Here is an 18,025-nt window from a genome sequence, read left to right as displayed (position 1 = left end):
CACGGATATTTGTTGGTTTTGATTTCATAATAAAAAAACACAATGAAAAATAGGTGGATTCGTATAAAGGAAATGTTTTGTGTATCGATCCCTCTAGGTGTGAAGAAATATGGGATCACGAGTTTGCTGCAAACTGGGCTAGTGATCATGAGAAAGCACAATCTAAACTGCATTCAAGCAACTCAAATGTAAGTTTGACTTTGCTTTAAATAAAGTTGGTTGATCGATATTTCATTGGATCTCTGTTCCTGTTAGCTGTGGTTGCCCAGCAATGGGAAGGAAGTCTGAGACCCGAGCACTGTGGGTAAATGAAAGTGAGGCTTGGTTTCCAGGAAGCAGCACACAGAGTAACATTGTGGGGAAATGCAGCACCAAGACTGAGAGCAGTGTGAGAGTGATTTACAGTTCAGGCACCGTGTGCTTTCATTGTATGGCCATGTTTGCCATGAAGGAGCGCTGTGGATTTGTGGATATCATTATTAACCCTTGACACCCACTTTTGCAGTGTGCTTGGTGCTCTACTGGTGGTAAGCATGTTCTGTACACATGTTTCTATGTCAGTGCTTTCCTATAGAGTGATCAATAAAGCCTCATTCACATGGGACGATCACATCCATGCCCCGTGCAGGGCTGTGTGTACCGGGACGGGGATGAAAAGGTAACGGCAGTCCCAGAGCTGTTATTTGGGACTAGGGATGAGCTCCGGCGTGTTCGCACACCCCACGTTCAGAGCCCGCCAGGAAGTCGTCACTGCGCTAATCACAGGCAGTGAGACATTTCACGAACTCTGCAGCCGCGCATTGGGACAATGTCTCACTGCCTGTGATTAGTGCGGCACCGCCGACGACTTCCTGGCGAGCTCTGAACGTGGAGTGTGCGAATACGCCGGAGCTCATCCCTATTTGGGACACAGTGGCTGCCATGGACACAGCCTCTGCTCCCCATGTGACACCCATAAGGGTGCAGGTCTATGGTCCTGAACGCACCCGCATGGATGTTACATTAGGAGCAGCGACTGTGTCTGTGCAGCTCCTGCATCCCAATAGACAACATTGAGACTGTGCATCCCCCCGCCAGTAAAACACAGCTCTGCATAGGGCACAGATTAAATCACCCCATGTGAATGAAAGATTCATTTATCCCACTGTCTTAATGGTGTTAATTAACGTGACACTTAACTTTGGTTAAAAAAAAACGATTCCAGTTTGTATTGTGTATCTGACCATACATTACACAATTTTCTTATTCAATTTCCTTTAGATTTATCTTCAATGATGTGGTGCAAGGGCCTGCCTGATTTCATACCAATTGAAGGAGTTTAGGTTTGACCTCATATTAAATGGTTTTGGTAAATTTTAAGGAAAATTGTACAAGTCAATTGAATAACGTATGGCCAGCCGCAAAGGCAAAACATTTTTTTTTAAGTTTTGAATAGAGTAGAGAGGGATTAGAATACTTGTCAGTTTCTATTGCTGTCTTTACCCCCGTAACAGAGATTCACCCTCTTTATTTCTCCTGTATATTGGCTTCATGTACACGGGACATTGTTTAACCTCTCATGAATGATTTAAGCTAGAAACCGACATCTAAAAAGTTCAATTTAGGCATGCTTACATGCCGCGTTTATCTGCGTTTACGTAAGAAAATATATATATATATATATATATATATATATATATATATATATATATATATTTGTTTTTGTTAAAATGAAAAACGTTTGTAAACAAAATGCTGCTAAATGCAAGCTACCACGTTTATAAGCTGTTATAGGCATTTGGCGTTTCACTGTGCCCCATCATATGCAGCCACTGTGCCCCATCACATGCAGCCACTGTGACCCCCTTGCCTGCTCACTTTCTGACTGGCACTTACCCCATCCCACCATCCTGGTGATGGGTCAGGCAGTGGGTGAATATTTTGTGCTTAAAGCGGGGGTTCACCCTAAAAAATTGTTTTTCTTTATCTACCATCCCATCCAGCATACTAGCGTCAGCTATAGTATGTTTTTTTATTTTTTTTCGCTGTATTTACCGTTTAATCCTTTAGTTTCGTTTCAGACTCTGGCGGGGAAATAGGCGTTCCTATGAAGAATGGAACATGATTGACGTCCGGCTATGGCCGTGAAGAGCCGAGTCCTACTCCGGCTATTTTCGGAACGCGTGACGCGCCATAGCCGGACGTCAATCATGTTCCCCTCTTCATAGGAAAGCCTATTCCCCGCTGGAGTCTGAAACGAAACTAAAGGATTAAACGGTAAATACAGCAAAAAAAAAAAAAAAAACATTCTATAGCTGACGCTAGTATGCTGTATGGGATGGTCCATAGATGTTTTTTAGGGTGAACCTCCGCTTTAAAGAGGAACTGCAGTCTGCTCACATAATTTGTAATAAGAACATATTTGCCATTGTGAAGCTTCCCTCCAACCACTTTGCATATTATTTTTTATATACTGTGATTCTGTACTTGCCAAATATGCTGCTGACATCTTCCCCCACTGAGTCTGGCTGCATCCATTTTAACTGTGGGCAGCTGAATCTGCTGCCTGTTCACTTCCTGGATTTACACAGAGGCACACCTCCAGCTCTGCAGCCTTGCATCTCTCATTGGCCATCTTATGACTCCCCCCCCCCCCTGCCCCTCCCCCCTCCTGGCGAACTCTCACGAGAGAGAGCGAGGGAGCTGTGCATGATGTCATAAACCTAGGCTAATGACAAGACAAGAAACAGGAAGTGGGCTGTATAAGGTATTTACTGGCAGAAAAAAAAATGTTTTACTATCTAAAGTTAAAACAACAAGGGCAGAAGATTTAATAGATGGAAAGGTGAAAAATTTACTGGAGTTCCACTTTAAGGTGTTTGGATAGTGAGAACAATATCCTATCATTTTTTACTTTTTTTCAATAAAGTTATTATGGTAATTTCATAGAATGTGAAGAAAGGGAGTGGGGAATTGTTGCCTTTTTTTTAAACTTTATTATGCCACTTCTTTTCTGTTCCTGATCTGGAGTGGTACAAGACAGGGTTTTCCCTTGTCGCGACTTTTATTTGTACTCTGCATTGAGCCCCTGACTTCCAAAATTTGTATCTCCTTTGACATCGCCAAATCAACGACTGCTAATTTATCCCTTAACAGATATTTTATTAACAGTAAGAAAACCTTTAGTCAGTTTACCTTTTTTTTTTTTTTTTTTTTTTTACTTCGAGATGTGTACTCCTGTTTGTCGGGCTGCAAACTGAATCTTAGGAAAACTGAGGCTTTACCCATTAAAGGGTAACTCCACTTTGGTGACAAAAAAATAGTATACAATTGCGACTTAAGTCATATTGTAATTGAATGTTATTAAAAGTAAAATTTCCTTTCAATCTGCAGCCCTGTCATTTTCTGTACAATCCAATATGGCTACCTGGGGGTGTTCTATATACAGAATTACAACCAGACACATCGTTTCCTGCTTGTGCGATTGGCTCACTGATTTCCTCAGAAGTCTACACTAAGATACATGTCAGATATCAGGCATTCCCTGCCACAAAAATCTAATTTTTGGTGAGATGCCCTCAATAGGATATCACTTGTAAAGGGATAAAGACCCTACAATTTTCCTCATTTAGTGCCCTGCAGCTGGTTGATACTTGTTGTAAACCCACTTTTTGTACTTTTTACCTACAGGTAAGCCTATAACAAGGCTTACCTGTAGGTAAGGAGAATATCTCCTAAACCTGCACGGTTTAGGAGATATTCCCCTCGCAATGCGCCGCTGCGCATGCGCAGGGGGGTTCTACGGCGAAAGGACCGGCAGCTGCCGGACCTTGCCGAGATTTAAATGTCCCGCGCGCACGCGCGGGAGTGACGTCATCGCCGCTCCAGCCAATCACAGCGCTGGAGCGGCGATACCCGGAAGACACGCCAAGGCAAGATGAAATCTCGCTCTGCGTAAACCAGGTAAGTGCTATGCACCTCGTTCCGAGGTAAGTATTTCATAATGAGCTAATATGCGGTGCATATTAGCTCATTATGACTTTTCCCTTACAGGAGGAAAAAAAATAAAAAATTTCATGCGGGTTTACAACCGCTTTAAAGCCAAGCTTCACCCTAAAGTGAAACTTCCGCTCATCGTAACCCTTCCTCCCTCCGGTGTCACATTTGGCACCTTTCAGGGGGGAGGGGCCACACAGTCTGCGGGTAGACTGCGGACAGAACGTCAGATCCCGTCCCCCCGTTGTGTTCTGGTAAACTTGTCTCCCAGAACACAGCAGGGACCAGTGAGCACGGTGCAGCGCGACTCGTACATGCGCCGTAGGGAACCGTGCAGTGAAGCCGCAATGCTTCACTTCTGGTTCCCTCACCGAGGATGGTGGTGGGGGCAGCAGAGTGACGAGCGATTGCTTGTCTTCTTCTGCCGACGTCGCTGGACTCCAGGACAGGTAAGTGTCCTAATATTAAAAGTCAGCAGCTGCAGTATTTGTAGCTGCTGGCTTTTAATAATCTTTGTACTGTGGACATCCGCTGTAAGAAGACGCTCCCATTAGATTACCTTTTGTAAGATTGAGGTGATCAGACTCCAGCGGTAGGTGCGTTTTTCAGTGAGTATGCCAGTCTAGAACTGAGTTTTTAAGGGCCTGGTAGCCCACTTTTATTTAAAAGCACAAAAGTTCACAAATACATTAGCAGCCCTCGCAGGGGGGTTCCACCATTACTGTAGCTTGCAAACACAACAGTTTAGCCTCCTGGCTTTCATTCTTGCCATCCGGCTGTTTCAGGCCTTTAGCCTAGGCCTAAGTTCTGTTCCTCAGAACAAACAGTTTCCTAGAGATAAGCTCAAACCTAGCTTTCTCCTGATCAGCGCCTTGCTGCTCAATCACCAAACGACATCTGCCTCCTGCAGACATGCATACTCTAGCTGCACCCATGCAGCGTCTCTGACTCCTCTCAGAGGTTTGGGAATCCACCTGATTCCCAGGAACAGACTTCCTGTCTGTTGGGTGGGGCTCTGAGCCATGTCAGGTCAGAACTAAATAGCCCAAGACACAGCTGTGCAATTAATGTGTCTTTCTCTCCAAAATATGGTGTAAACCAGCAACCTTTTACGTAGCACAGAGTCCCACCATCACACTTTCCACATGGATACAGACAAACCCACAGGGATTTCGTCAGAATTACAAAAGGTAGGAATCTGTAACAACATATGTTAAAATCCTTGCAATATAGATTGATCACCCAGAATGGAATGTTTTCTTTTTTCAACAAAAAGTGGAGTTATCCTTTAACATACCAGCAAGTACTCTTTCTTTATCGTACATCACGGGACACAGAGCAGCATAGCCATTACATATGGGTTATATAGTGTACCTTCAGGTGATGGACACTGGCACTCTCCGACAGGAAGTTCCCTCCCTATATAACCCCCACCCATAGTGGGAGTACCTCAGTTTTTTCGCCAGTGTCTTAGGTGTTGGTGCACGTTGAAGGTTGTGCCTGCAGTTTGTCCTTGGGACCAGGGCCAGCCGACCGGATCCATCCAAGGTGCTTCATAGCCAAAGTGGACGGTACCCGGGCCCCAATTCGTGGATGGGGTTTTGCCTATAATGCCTCTCCTTGGAGGGCTGGACTCTGGGTTCCAGGACTGGGTTTTTTAACCTATGGATACCTGCTGCCAGTAGTGCTGTATAGGTCCAGGTGTGTGGTGTTCCTGACTTGGACCCCGGTCCCTGAAGGTCTATGACCATACCCACGGTGAAGGGGGAAGATTGGGCCTCTTGCGTGAGCAATACCCTGCGGCGTGGAAAGGTAAGCGGGGGGCCTACGGAACTTGGTTTGTCAGTGGGCCCCCCACAGGGGACTCTGGGGTAAAGCCTTTTCTATGCCTCTGTGCATGGGCTAAAAGAGAAACCACAAAGTCTGCATGACTGGATGGCTCAGACACCCAGATATACTGTTCCTCTGGCTGGGCTAATAGGCTGCTGCTGCTGTTACAAGGTGTTTTGCTCCATGAGATGTAAAAAGGGGCATGTCAGGTTTAAAGTACTTACTTCCTGATATCTGTGTGAAGCTTCCAGCAGCTCCTGGGCTCCTCTCCCACATGGTTTCCTGCTTCCTTCAGAGCGGCGTCGGGAGCGCGCGCGCACTGTTATAGACGGCGGGCACGCCAACGATGCGTGGAGGGGGCGGGGGACGCCCGGGGGGTCCCCTCCCCTCTGTACATCAGAGGGGGAAAACTCTATTTAGCCTGTCAGTCTGCTGAAGGCTGTGAAGGGACACGGAGCAGCGATGCTGAGCTGAGCAGGATAGGTTTGCCTATGTTATGCTGACACAGTGACACCTAGTGGCCGTTTTTTTGTACACACCTCACTAAAGAGCTGTTTAAGCTCATATTTTCTCTAGAAAGCCGGTGTACTAAGTAGCAGTCAGAGTACTTGTATTATTAGGTGCTCTCCTAGCCCAGCATTAAGGGAAGCAATATTAGGATGTGATTAAGCCCTTGGGGCACAATATTGTTATCTCTTGTTAGGTTTTGGGAAGTTTAGTTTCTGTCTAACATTACCCTAGCCTAATTTTTTTCCTCATTTATTTAAATGTGTGTTTTTTTCTCCAGCTATTACAGTTAGTTGTATATTAGCGGAGTATCTCAGATTTGTTTATTATGGCTCCTAAGGGTGCAGGGAACGCTAAAAATGCTAAAAGTGCTAAAAAGCCAAAGGGTTCCCCATCGGGCTCGGAGGATATTTCCCAAAATCCAGCTGCCCCTACCTCCCCGGAGGATCCGGAGGTTGCTGCCCTGGGTGAGCCATCGGGGTTGCTAGGTGCTACGGCTGGCCCTATTCAACCAACTCCTTCCTATGTCACGGAAGAGATGTTAGCCTCCACCTTGGGTGGATTTGAGAAAAGGATGGCCGCTTTTATTACGGCCTCTTTATCTGGGAAGAAGCGGGCTAGGTCCCCGTCTCCCAGGTTTGAATCTCCTGAGGAAGATGTCCTTTCCACTGAGGAATTGGAAGATGCAGGAGACCAGGCCGAGGATCACCTGGACCATTTAGGTTCTGAGGATTCTACTATAGAGGAACCTTTTTCAGCTTCTCACGCAGAAAAACTGTGGGTTCAGTCCTTAACGGATATGGTGCGGTCAGCTTTTAAAATGCCTTTGCCTCAGCCTCTGGCTTCCGCTGTGTCCTCATTGGGCTCCCTAAGGGCGCCCCAAGCCAACCTGGTGTTCCCGGTTCATCCTTTGTTAAAGGACCTGATATTTCAGGACTGGGTTAAGCCAGACAGGATTTTTTTGCCTCCTAAAAGGTTCGCAGTTATGTACCCTTTAGAGGAGGAGTTTTCGAAAAAATGGGCTGTCCCCACTGTTGACGCAGCCATATCATGTGTCAATAAAGCTTTAACGTGTCCAGTGGACAATATTCACATGTTCAAAGATCCTGTGGATAAAAGGCTTGAGACCTTACTGAAGGCATCCTTTGCCACAGCAGGGGCAGTGGTCCAGCCAGCCGTAGCTGCCATTGGCGTCTGCCAGGCTTTAAAGGACCAAGCAAAACAGGCCCTAAAGGACCTTCTGGCTCAACAGGCTCAGGACTTGGCCGACCTACCTAGAGCTTTATGTTTCGCGGTAGACGCTATCAAGGATTCAATCCAACAGGCGTCCCGCCTATCCCTGTTTTTGGTTCACATGAGAAGACTACTTTGGTTAAAGAACTGGTCTGCAGAAACCCCCTGCAAAAAGCTCCTTACAGGATTCTCCTTTCAAGGAGAGAGATTGTTTGGAGAAGATCTTGACAAATATATTCAAAAGATCTCTAGTGGTAAGAGCACCCTCTTGCCGGTTAAGAAGAGGTTCCGGGGTCCCTCTTTTAAGCGTCCAAAGGCCACAGGGGCAAGCTGCAGGGAACAAGAGACCGTGGAACCGTAAGCCGGTTAAGGCTGCCCCTAAGGCAGCCTTGTGAAGGGGCGCCCCCACTCTCTCGGGTGGGGGGAAGACTCCGGTTCTTCTCGGAGTTGTGGGGGGCCAAAGTTACCGACCAATGGGTTCTGTCCTCAGTGACTCAGGGGTACAAGCTGGAGTTTCGGGAGTTCCCCCCTCCTCACTTTCAAGCGTCAAGACTTCCAGGCGACCCTCAAAAGCAGGCATCACTTCTGTCTGCCCTAGAGCGACTCCTATCTCAAGGAGTGATTATGGAAGTACCAGCAGGGGAGCAGGGACAAGGGTTTTACTCAAACCTCTTCATTGTCCCGAAGCCAAACGGCGACGTCAGGCCTATACTGGACCTAAAGTCATTAAACCGCTTTTTAAGAGTCCGGTCCTTTTGAATGGAGTCCATTCGTTCGGTGGTGGCCGCCCTTCAAGGAAGGGAGTTCTTGGCCTCCATCGATATAAAGGACGCGTACCTGCACGTTCCGATTTTCCCAGGCCATTACAGGTTTCTGCGTTTTGCCCTAAACTATCGGCATTATCAGTTCGTGGCTCTTCCGTTCGGACTAGCCACGGCCCCTCGGGTTTTTACGAAAATCCTGGCCCCCGTGTTAGCCATCCTAAGGGAACAGGGCATTCTGGTCATGGCCTACTTAGACGATCTTCTGGTAGTCGACCACTCAGCGGCCGGCTTAAATCGGACAGTGTTGCTAGTAGTAAACTGCCTAGAGTCCCTGGGTTGGGTTCTAAACCGGGACAAATCGGCCCTACAGCCCACAAGAAGGTTGGAGTATCTAGGTCTGATTTTTAGATACAAGACGACAACGGATCTTCCTGCCCCAGTCCAGAGTGGACTCGATAAGGGAGTTAATCCAGATAGTCCTAAGCAGCACAAGGCCATCTATACGCCTCTGCATGCGCCTGTTGGGAAAGCTAGTGGCCACCTTCGAGGCAGTGCCCTATGCCCAGATCCATTCTCGGAGGCTACAGAGAGCAATTCTTACGGCCTGGGACAAAAGACTCCAGGCCTTGGATCTTCCCTTCTTTCTTCCCTATGCGGTAAGGCAGAGTCTGTGTTGGTGGCTAGTCACAAAAAATCTTCTGAAAGGAAGATCGTTCAATCCCCCCTCATGGAGGATAGTAACCACGGATGCCAGCCTATCGGGCTGGGGTGCAGTCCTAGACGATTTAACCCTACAGGGGAAATGGTCAAGGGCAGAATCAGCCCTACCCATAAATATCTTAGAGATCCGAGCAGCTCGGTTGGCTCTGTTGGGCTGGACGGAGATTCTGCAGGGCTCCCCAGTAAGGGTACAATCCGACAATGCCACTGCCGTAGCTTATATAAACCATCAGGGCGGCACCAGGAGTCAGGCAGCCCAGAGGGAGGTAGATCGGATCTTTTCATGGGCAGAAGCCCATGTCCCCTGCATCTCCGCTATCTTTATCCCCGGGGTGGACAATTGGCAAGCGGACTTCCTCAGCCGCCAACAGATGTCCCCAGGGGAGTGGTCCCTCCATCCCGAAGTGTTCCAGGACATCTGCCGGAAGTGGGGTACTCCGGAGGTGGACGTTATGGCGTCCAGATTCAATGCCAAAATAGCAAAGTTTGTCTCTCGAACGAGGGATCCATTGGCCTGCGGGACGGATGCCTTGGTGTGCCCTTGGCATCAGTTTGCGCTAATCTATGCCTTCCCTCCAATACGGATGCTACCCCGTCTTCTTCACAGAATTCAAAGGGAACGCAAGCCAGCGATTCTAGTGGCCCCAGCGTGGCCCCGAAGGCCTTGGTACTCCTTGATAAAAAGGATGACGGTAGAGGAGCCTTGGGTCCTCCCTCTACGTCCGGACCTCCTCTCACAAGGGCCATTCTACCATCCTGCCTTACAGGCCCTAAATTTAACGGCCTGGCGGCTGAGTCCCTGATTCTCAGAAACAGAGGCCTTTCAGGGCAGGTCGTTTCCACCCTTATAAGCGCAAGAAAACCAGTTTCCAGGTTAATATACTATAGGGTGTGGAAGGCCTATATTACCTGGTGTGAAACCAGGAAATGGGATCCCCGCAAATATACCATTGGGAGAATCCTGGAGTTTTTACAGTTGGGAGTGGAAAAAGGTTTGGCGGTCAGCACAATCAAGGGGCAGGTGTCTGCCTTGTCGGTCTTCTTCCAGAGACCTTTGGCTGCCCATTCTTTAATGAAATCCTTTTTACAAGGTGTTATTCGGGTGAATCCCCCGATTAAAGCTCCCCTGTATCCTTGGGATCTAAATTTGGTTCTATCGGCCTTGCAAAGGCAGCCCTTTGAGCCCTTGTCCGCGATCCCTTTGGTCCTTTTGACTAGGAAACTAGTGTTTCTGGTGGCCATGGCATCCGCCAGAAGAGTGTCGGAGTTGGCAGCCTTGTCATGTAAGGCACCTTATTTATTACTGCATAGGGACAGGGTCGTTTTGCGGCCGCTTCCGTCCTTCCTGCCTAAGGTGGTATCGAATTTTCACCTTAATCAAGATGTGATTCTTCCATCATTTTTTCCAAAGCCTTCTTCTAAGGAAGAGAGGTTACTGCATTCCTTGGATGTAGTTAGAGCTGTAAAGATTTACTTGGAAGCTACAGCCCAGATTCGTAAGACGGACGTCTTATTCATTCTGCCGGAAGGGCCCAAGAAGGGCCAGGCAGCGTCTAAAGCCACTATTTCTAAGTGGATTAGGCAGACTATTATACAGGCCTATGGCCTGAAGGGGAAGAGTCCACCCTTATCGGTTAAGGCTCATTCCACTAGAGCTATGAGTGCCTCTTGGGCAGCGTATCACCAGGTCTCTATGGCTCAGGTCTGCAGGGCAGCAACCTGGTCATCTGTCCACACATTTGCAAAATGTTATCAAATGGACGTTAGGAGGAACGCTGATTCAGCTTTTGGGCAGGCGGTACTCCGGGCCGCAGTTTAATCTCCTCTTGTCCGGTGGCACCTCCTGTTTGGTTTTTTTCTGGTTGTCTCCCTCCCCTCATGAAGCATTGCTTGAGGACATCCCATATGTAATGGCTATGCTGCTCTGTGTCCCGTGATGTACGATAAAGAAAAAGGGATTTTTATTAACAGCTTACCTGAAAAATCCTTTTCTTGTAGTACATCACGGGACACAGAGCTCCCACCCCTCTTATGGGGAATTTTGGGAGGCATATTGCTTGCTACAAAACTGAGGTACTCCCACTATGGGTGGGGGTTATATAGGGAGGGAACTTCCTGTCGGAGAGTGCCAGTGTCCATCACCTGAAGGTACACTATATAACCCATATGTAATGGCTATGCTGCTCTGTGTCCCGTGATGTACTACAAGAAAAGGATTTTTCAGGTAAGCTGTTAATAAAAATCCCTTTTTTGAACCTGCAATCTTGCTTAACCACTTAAGCCCCGGACCATATTGCTGGTCAAAGACCAGGCCACTTTTTGCGATTCGGCACTGCATCGCTTTAACTGACAATTGCGCGGTCGTGCGACGTGGCTCCCAAACAAAATTGGCGTCCTTTTTATCCCATAAATAGAGCTTTCTTTTGGTGGTATTTGATCACCTCTGCGGTTTTTAGTTTTTGCGCTATAATATAAATTAATATTTTTTACTTTTTGCTATAATAAATATCCCCCAAAAATATATAAAAAAATACATTTTCCTCAGTTTAGGCCGATACGTATTCTTTTACATATTTTTCATAAAAAAATCGCAATAATCGTTTATTGATTGGTTTGCGCAAAAGTTATAGCGTTTAAAATAGGGGATTCAAGGCTTTGTGTGTTATGTTCAGGGCCTTCAAACAACATGGCCCACTGTTCATTAATAACATGGCCATACATTACCACCCCCCCAGGGCACTGAGATCGGCCGATCAGGACTTTGCTGTCATCCCTCTAGTAAGGTTGATTTCGTTCGGTGGCCGATCCTTCAGAGCCAGAGCCGCCTCGCTTTGGAACCTTCTCCCGTTGCCTTTGAGGAAGTCCACTGTTCTTATTACCTTCAGAAAGGCTCTGAAAACCTTCCTCTTTGGGGCAAGTTGATTATGACCACGCCTATTAAACTGACCTGGCCCCTCCTCCCCTCACCCTATGTCCCCCTCACTCCAAACCCCCTTGCTACCGTTTGTTTTTATTGTTGATATTTTATATGGTTTCTCTTTCTTTTATGTACACGAGCCATCAGTTCGTCTACGAAGTCTTTTTTCTTTTTTCTCTTGGATTGCTTTTTGGTCCAGAATAGACCAGCGGACCTCCTTCCAGCGCTTAGACACACCCTTCAGGGTGTATGTGGCGCTGTAAAGAAATATTAAAATCAATCAATTAAAATCAATCAATATAAAAATGCCATTGGCAGGGAAGGGGTTAACACTAGGGGGCGAGGAAGGGGTTAAGTATGTTCCCTGAGTGTGTTCTAACTAAAGGGGGGGGGTGGACTGACTTGGGGAAATGACTGATCGCTGTTCATACATTATATGAACAGACAATCAGGCATTTCTCCCCCTGACAGGACCGGGAGCTGTGTGTTTACACACACACAGCTCCCGTTTCTCGCTCTGTAACAAGTGATCGCGGTTGCCCGGCGGTGATCGCGCCTGCCGGGCACGCACGTCGGTGTCGGGCGAGCGGGCGGTGTGCGCCTCCGGCAGCGTGCGCACGCCCATATTGGCTGCTCGGTGATATGACGTAGATCTACATGATCTCGCCCAGCAGAGCCGACTTCCCGCCATATAACTACGGCGGCTGGTCGGCAAGCAGTTAAAGGGGTTGTAAAGGTAGAATTTTTTTTCCTAAATTGCTTCCTTTACCATAGTGCATTCCTCCTTCACTTACCTTATCCTTAGATTTTGCTTTTAAATGTCCTTATTTCTTCTGAGAAATCCTCACTTCCTGTTCTTCTGTCTGTACTGTAACTCCACACAGTAATGCAAGGCTTTCTCCCTGGTGTGGAGTGTCGCCCCCTCCCTTGGTCTACAGGCGAGTCAGGATGCCCACTAACACACAGCTCTTTTCTCTATCTGCACTGTAGAGTGTCCTGACTCTCCTGTAGCCAGCTTTCCTTAGTAAACATGTATTTGTAGCTGCTGACTTTCAATTAAAGTCTGAAGTTCCCTTTTTAATAACCTTTTAACAAAGTAGAAAACTTTATGGCTTTGTTGGATAGGTGAAATAATTTCTATCTAAAAAAAAAAAGGGACGCGTTTAAAAGCAAAATAGCAAATGAAGTAATTTCCATATAATATGAAATATCTCAGTTGATCTGTACCTTGTTTGTAATGATGTACTTTTTTAATTTGCAGGCATTCAGCGTTCGTAGTTTGGACGGTTGAAAGTACCTTGGAATAAAAATGGCAGAAGACGCAGTACAGAGCATTGAATCCACTTTGTGTGATAAAGTTCTCCAGATTACACTTGGTCATTGTGACTCTTCTGATAATATTAGTGGTGATTCTTGCTCAATTGTGACTCAGGATTTAGGTTGCCAGGAGCATTCATCTGAAGAGTCAAGCAATGCTCTTTGTAATTTAGACTTAGAAGGAGTATTCAGGGATTCATGTAATACAGATGAAGCAAACGGGTTCTTATCAGATGAAGAATCAGCCATTCAGGGACTGTCTTCCCTTCCTGTAGAAAGCAGTATATCCAAAAGAGCTCTCTGTTCAAGATGCAGGTAAGATCTCTTTCCTTGTTTACTTTTCAGTTTTTGACCTCTATTCATGCTATTGATATGGAGTGGAGCTATAATATGAATCTGTCTCCTTAACATAAATTACAAACTGGCACAAACAGGTAACAGAGGGCACTATGCTCAATTTGTGTATTGTGTTCATCTGGGGTTTAGGGTAAAGGCCCTTCATGAGCGTTAGGGAAATGTTATATAGCAGTGCTCTGTTTTGACACTTTCTCTTACTATCTGCTAGTTTGTAATGTCAATTTTAGTGACAGGCTCTGATGTACTAAGGATTTAACGTAGAACTATACACAAAACTTTATTTTTTTATTTTGTATAGAGTAAGGGACGGTTGCAACCCCTGTCAATTTTTTCCGCCGTCTTATTTCCTATTGCAGAGATTTACCTTCACTTCCTGTTCCATAGCCAAACAGGAAGTGAGAGGATATCTCGACAAATTAAGGGAATTCCTTGGAGAGTGTCCCTTTTAGAAGATTTCCCCTCTTACTTTTTTCTTTTACTTTAATGGTAAACAGAACAATTGGAGAGGGCGAGTCTCACTAATGGGGACACAGACAGACAGCAGTAAAACCTGGCAAGTTTTCTAATCCATTTCCACTCAAAAAACGTTTTGCATTTAGTTTATGTGTTAGTACGACTTTAATAAAAATTGTTTAATTGAAAATGTTAGCATGAAAATCGCCACTGTTTAGTCCATGCACCCTAAAAAAACATTTGGAAAGAATTTGATCCTGACAAAGATGTAGTCTTCCCATCAAGGACTGTAGTCTTCCCATCAAGGACTGTACCTATCTCCTAAAACAGGGTTTTCGACGAAATACGGGCGCCAGGTCGCAATTGTGACTTGAATTACCGACCTGACGCCTGGGGAAGGAAGCATAGGCCTGCAAAGCCGCGACCTCAAATACCAGCCAACGCGATTGCGCGGCGGGGGGCCCACGGAGACACAGGATACCCCATCCTGTGTCTCCGTGCACCCCCGCCACGCGATCGCGTCGGGCCGTGTAATTGATACTGTGGCCTTCTGCAGGCCTATGCTTCCTTCTGTGATCTGGCATCATCTTGTGGTGGCCTTTGGTATGACAAGACAACCAGCAATGCTAATGGAGCTTCCCCTGTGTTTTCACTGCCATCTTCTTCCCTCTAATTAGAACCCCCAAACATTTTATTTATATATAATATAATTTTTTTTTTTTTATTATAACACCCTAGAGAATAAAATGGTGGTCGTTGCAATACTTTGTCACACGGTATTTGTGCAGCGGTCTTACAAGCGCACTTTTTTTGGGGGAAAAAATACACTTTTTTAATAATAAAAAAAAAACAACAGTAAAGTTAGCCCAATTTTTATTTTTATTTTGTGAAATATAATATTACGCAAGTAAATTGATACCCAACATGTCATGCTTCAAAATTGTGTCTGCTCATGGAATGGCGACAAACTTTTACCCTTTAAAATCTCCATAGGCAACGTTTAAAAAATTCTACAGGTTTCATGTTTTGAGTTACAGAGGAGGTCTAGAGCTAGAATTATTTCTCACGCTCTACCAATCGCGGCGATATCTCACGTGTGTGGTTTGAACACCGATTTCATATGCGGGCGCTACTCATGTATGCAATTGGTTGAGTGTCACCGGCGCAAAAGGAAATAAATAAATAAATGTGAACCGTGATCTGCTGCAGTACTGTGTGCCCTTAGTGGGGCTCAATAGTGCTCTAAGAAGAAAAATGTTACTGCGCTGATCTAATTATCCAGAGGTATTTAATCTCTGGGAATATGGACATAAGTGAAATATCAGGGCCACAATGTACCCAGTCTTAAGTGTGAATAACCTGAATACAAACAATAAAAAATATAAGAAATATATGAGTCATACAAATGTGACACAGTGATTTCAAACTTAAATCATATATCTAGATCAGTGTGTCAGCATACAATCCCTATGCCACAGTGCTTCTATGAGAAAAATGGCTGTTGCTGCTACTGACCAACCAAATAGTGAAAACAATACGAAAGATATTACAAAAAAAAATATTATATATATGTGTGTGTAAAAACACAATATGCAGTATGCCAACTGCACCGTGAGTTGTCCAATAACCGATATTGGAACAAAATAAAATAAATATCAATAAAAGTGAAATAATTATCAAACAACCATACAAATGTGCAATGTGCTGGCTGCACTTAAAAATAGTCCAAATGACAGGCAATCTTGCTCTTATACAATAGGTTCCAGCAAACACAAGGTTCAATGTTGGTAATGCTGTGTACAGGAAAGTGCCGCTATCTCTTCCACCCGACAAAGATGTGCCACCATCACCAATGGTTAAAATCAACACTCACCAGACCCCAGATATTATTAGGCTCCAAAGTGGTGTCTTTTCTTTGTCGGTCAGTGGGTGTTGCCTCCTTTTCCCTTTTACAAGGTGTCATCAATTCCTCAAAAACAAGGGGCTCATCATGGTGTAGTATATTAAAATATGTATTTATTTAAAAAAGGTAAAAAAATATAACACTTACAATATAAAGTGCCTCTGACCGGCACTGAGTGTCTTTGGCAGTGTCAACCGTTAAAAGCCGCTGACCAGCATTTAAGTGGCGTCCTAAGAGGTGTGCTTGCCCCGCTGTGCTCCGCATGTATTGCTACAAGGGGTCCGTGCGCGCTGGTGTACTGCACCCTCAATGTGTGTGTCCAAACAGCCTCAGGGGATATAGATATATGATTTAAGTTTGAAATCACTGTGTCACATTTGTATGACTCATATATTTCTTATATTTTTTATTGTTTGTATTCAGGTTATTCACACTTAAGATTGGGTACATTGTGGCCCTGATATTTCACTTATGTCCATATTCCCAGAGATTAAATACCTCTGGATAATTGGATCAGCGCAGTAACATTTTTCTTCTTAGAGCTACTCACGTATGCGTTCACTTCTGCTCGCAAGCTCGTCGGGACGGGGCGCGTTTCTGGCTCCTAACCTTTTTAGCTGGCTCCTAGATTCCAAGCAAATTTGTCAGACCCTGTTCTAAAAGCCTCTTGTTTAAGCCTAGTTAGAGTCAAGTGCAGTGAAAGCACTTCATGCACCAAATGTGCTTATCTAAGCCCAAAAGCAAAAATATAATATATTGCAGCATACCAGTCCTTTTTTTTTTTTTTTCAACTGCTGATACTGTAAATAACGCACTTTCTTTTCTTGGTTGGCTACGCTCACTCCTCCCACTTTTTCTACTGAAGAAACCATGGTTGTCACCCAGGTTGGAATTTAAACATACTGGGCCAGATCCACAAAGAAGTTACGCTGGCGTATCTATTGATACGCCACGTAACTTTTAGGTTGCTCCAGCGTATCTTTGTTTTGTATCCACAAAACAAGATACGCCTGAAGCTGGGCTAGATCCGACTGATGTACGTCTTAGTACGCCGTTGGATCTAAGGTGCATATTTACGCTGGCCGCTAGGTGGCGCTTCCGTCGATTTCCGCGTCGAGTATGCAAATTAGCTAGATACGCCAATCCACAAACGTACGTCCGCCGGCGCATTTTTTTACGTCGTTTAGGTAAGGCTTTTTTCGGCGTAACGTTACCCCTGCTCTATGAGGCGTACGCAATGTTAAGTATGGACGCCAGGCCAGCGTTGTTTTTTCTGTCGTGTACGTCGTTTGCGTAAAACGTTCGCGAATAGGGCTTTGCGTAAATTATGTTCACTTCGTCTAGGCATTGAGCGGGCGTAATTTAATTTGAAAATTCGACGTGATACTGAGCATGCACGCCCATGCGCCCTTTCGAAAAAAGCGTCATATACGTGGGGTCAAGCTTATTTTACATAAAACACGCCCCCCCTGTTCATCATTTGAATTCCGCGCCCCTACGCCGAGAGATTTACGCTACGCCGCCGTAACTTAAGAGGCAAGTGCTTTGTGAATACAGCACTTGCCTCTCAAAGTAGCGGTAGCGTAACTACGATACACTACGCCTGCCTAAAATTACGCCGCTGACTGTGGATCTGGCCCACTGTATCTGCCTTTGTTCATCTCTATTTGATTGATGGGACTAGTATTTTACGCAATAAACATAAGGATGTTTGTTCTTTCTTCTAAGCTCACAGGAAGTGACCAAGACAATGCATTTCTAGCTATGTTAACAGGTATTTTCTGTGTTAGCATGAAAAAAAGAAAATGAATGCCACCACCATATATAAGGATTGTTAAGCTACAATATATTACATTTTTCTTTGTGGATTTAGTTACCATTTAAATCAAACTTGCCAGTAGTGAAAAGAGGTAAAAAGATTTTTTTGCTGAAGACAAAAACTAGGGATGCACTGATATATCGGCCTCCAAAAATTATGGGTTCTTGGCGTATCCAGATAGGGAAAAAAAAGTACAGAAAAACATGAGATTTTTTCAGCGATTTTAATGC

At 45.3% G+C, this 18,025-nt stretch overlaps 1 protein-coding gene across 1 annotated transcript in view; it reads left to right on the top strand.

The window, feature by feature from the left end:
- Positions 1 to 252: 252 nt before the first annotated feature.
- DTWD2 (DTW domain containing 2) overlaps positions 253 to 18,025 on the top strand; it is a 330,650-nt gene continuing 312,877 nt past the window's right edge. Inside the window, exons 1-2 of the mRNA XM_040343967.1 lie at positions 253 to 527; positions 13,208 to 13,578. Coding sequence (XP_040199901.1) covers positions 13,256 to 13,578 — 323 coding nt within the window. The 5' untranslated portion in view covers positions 253 to 527; positions 13,208 to 13,255. The remainder of the gene's footprint in view (positions 528 to 13,207; positions 13,579 to 18,025) is intronic.

Source organism: Rana temporaria, chromosome 1 (genome assembly GCF_905171775.1).
Source record: "Rana temporaria chromosome 1, aRanTem1.1, whole genome shotgun sequence".
In the NCBI taxonomy this organism is placed as follows: Eukaryota; Metazoa; Chordata; class Amphibia; order Anura; family Ranidae; genus Rana; species Rana temporaria.
Note: the sequence above shows the minus strand (reverse complement) of the source record. Positions and strands in the feature narration are given on the sequence as shown.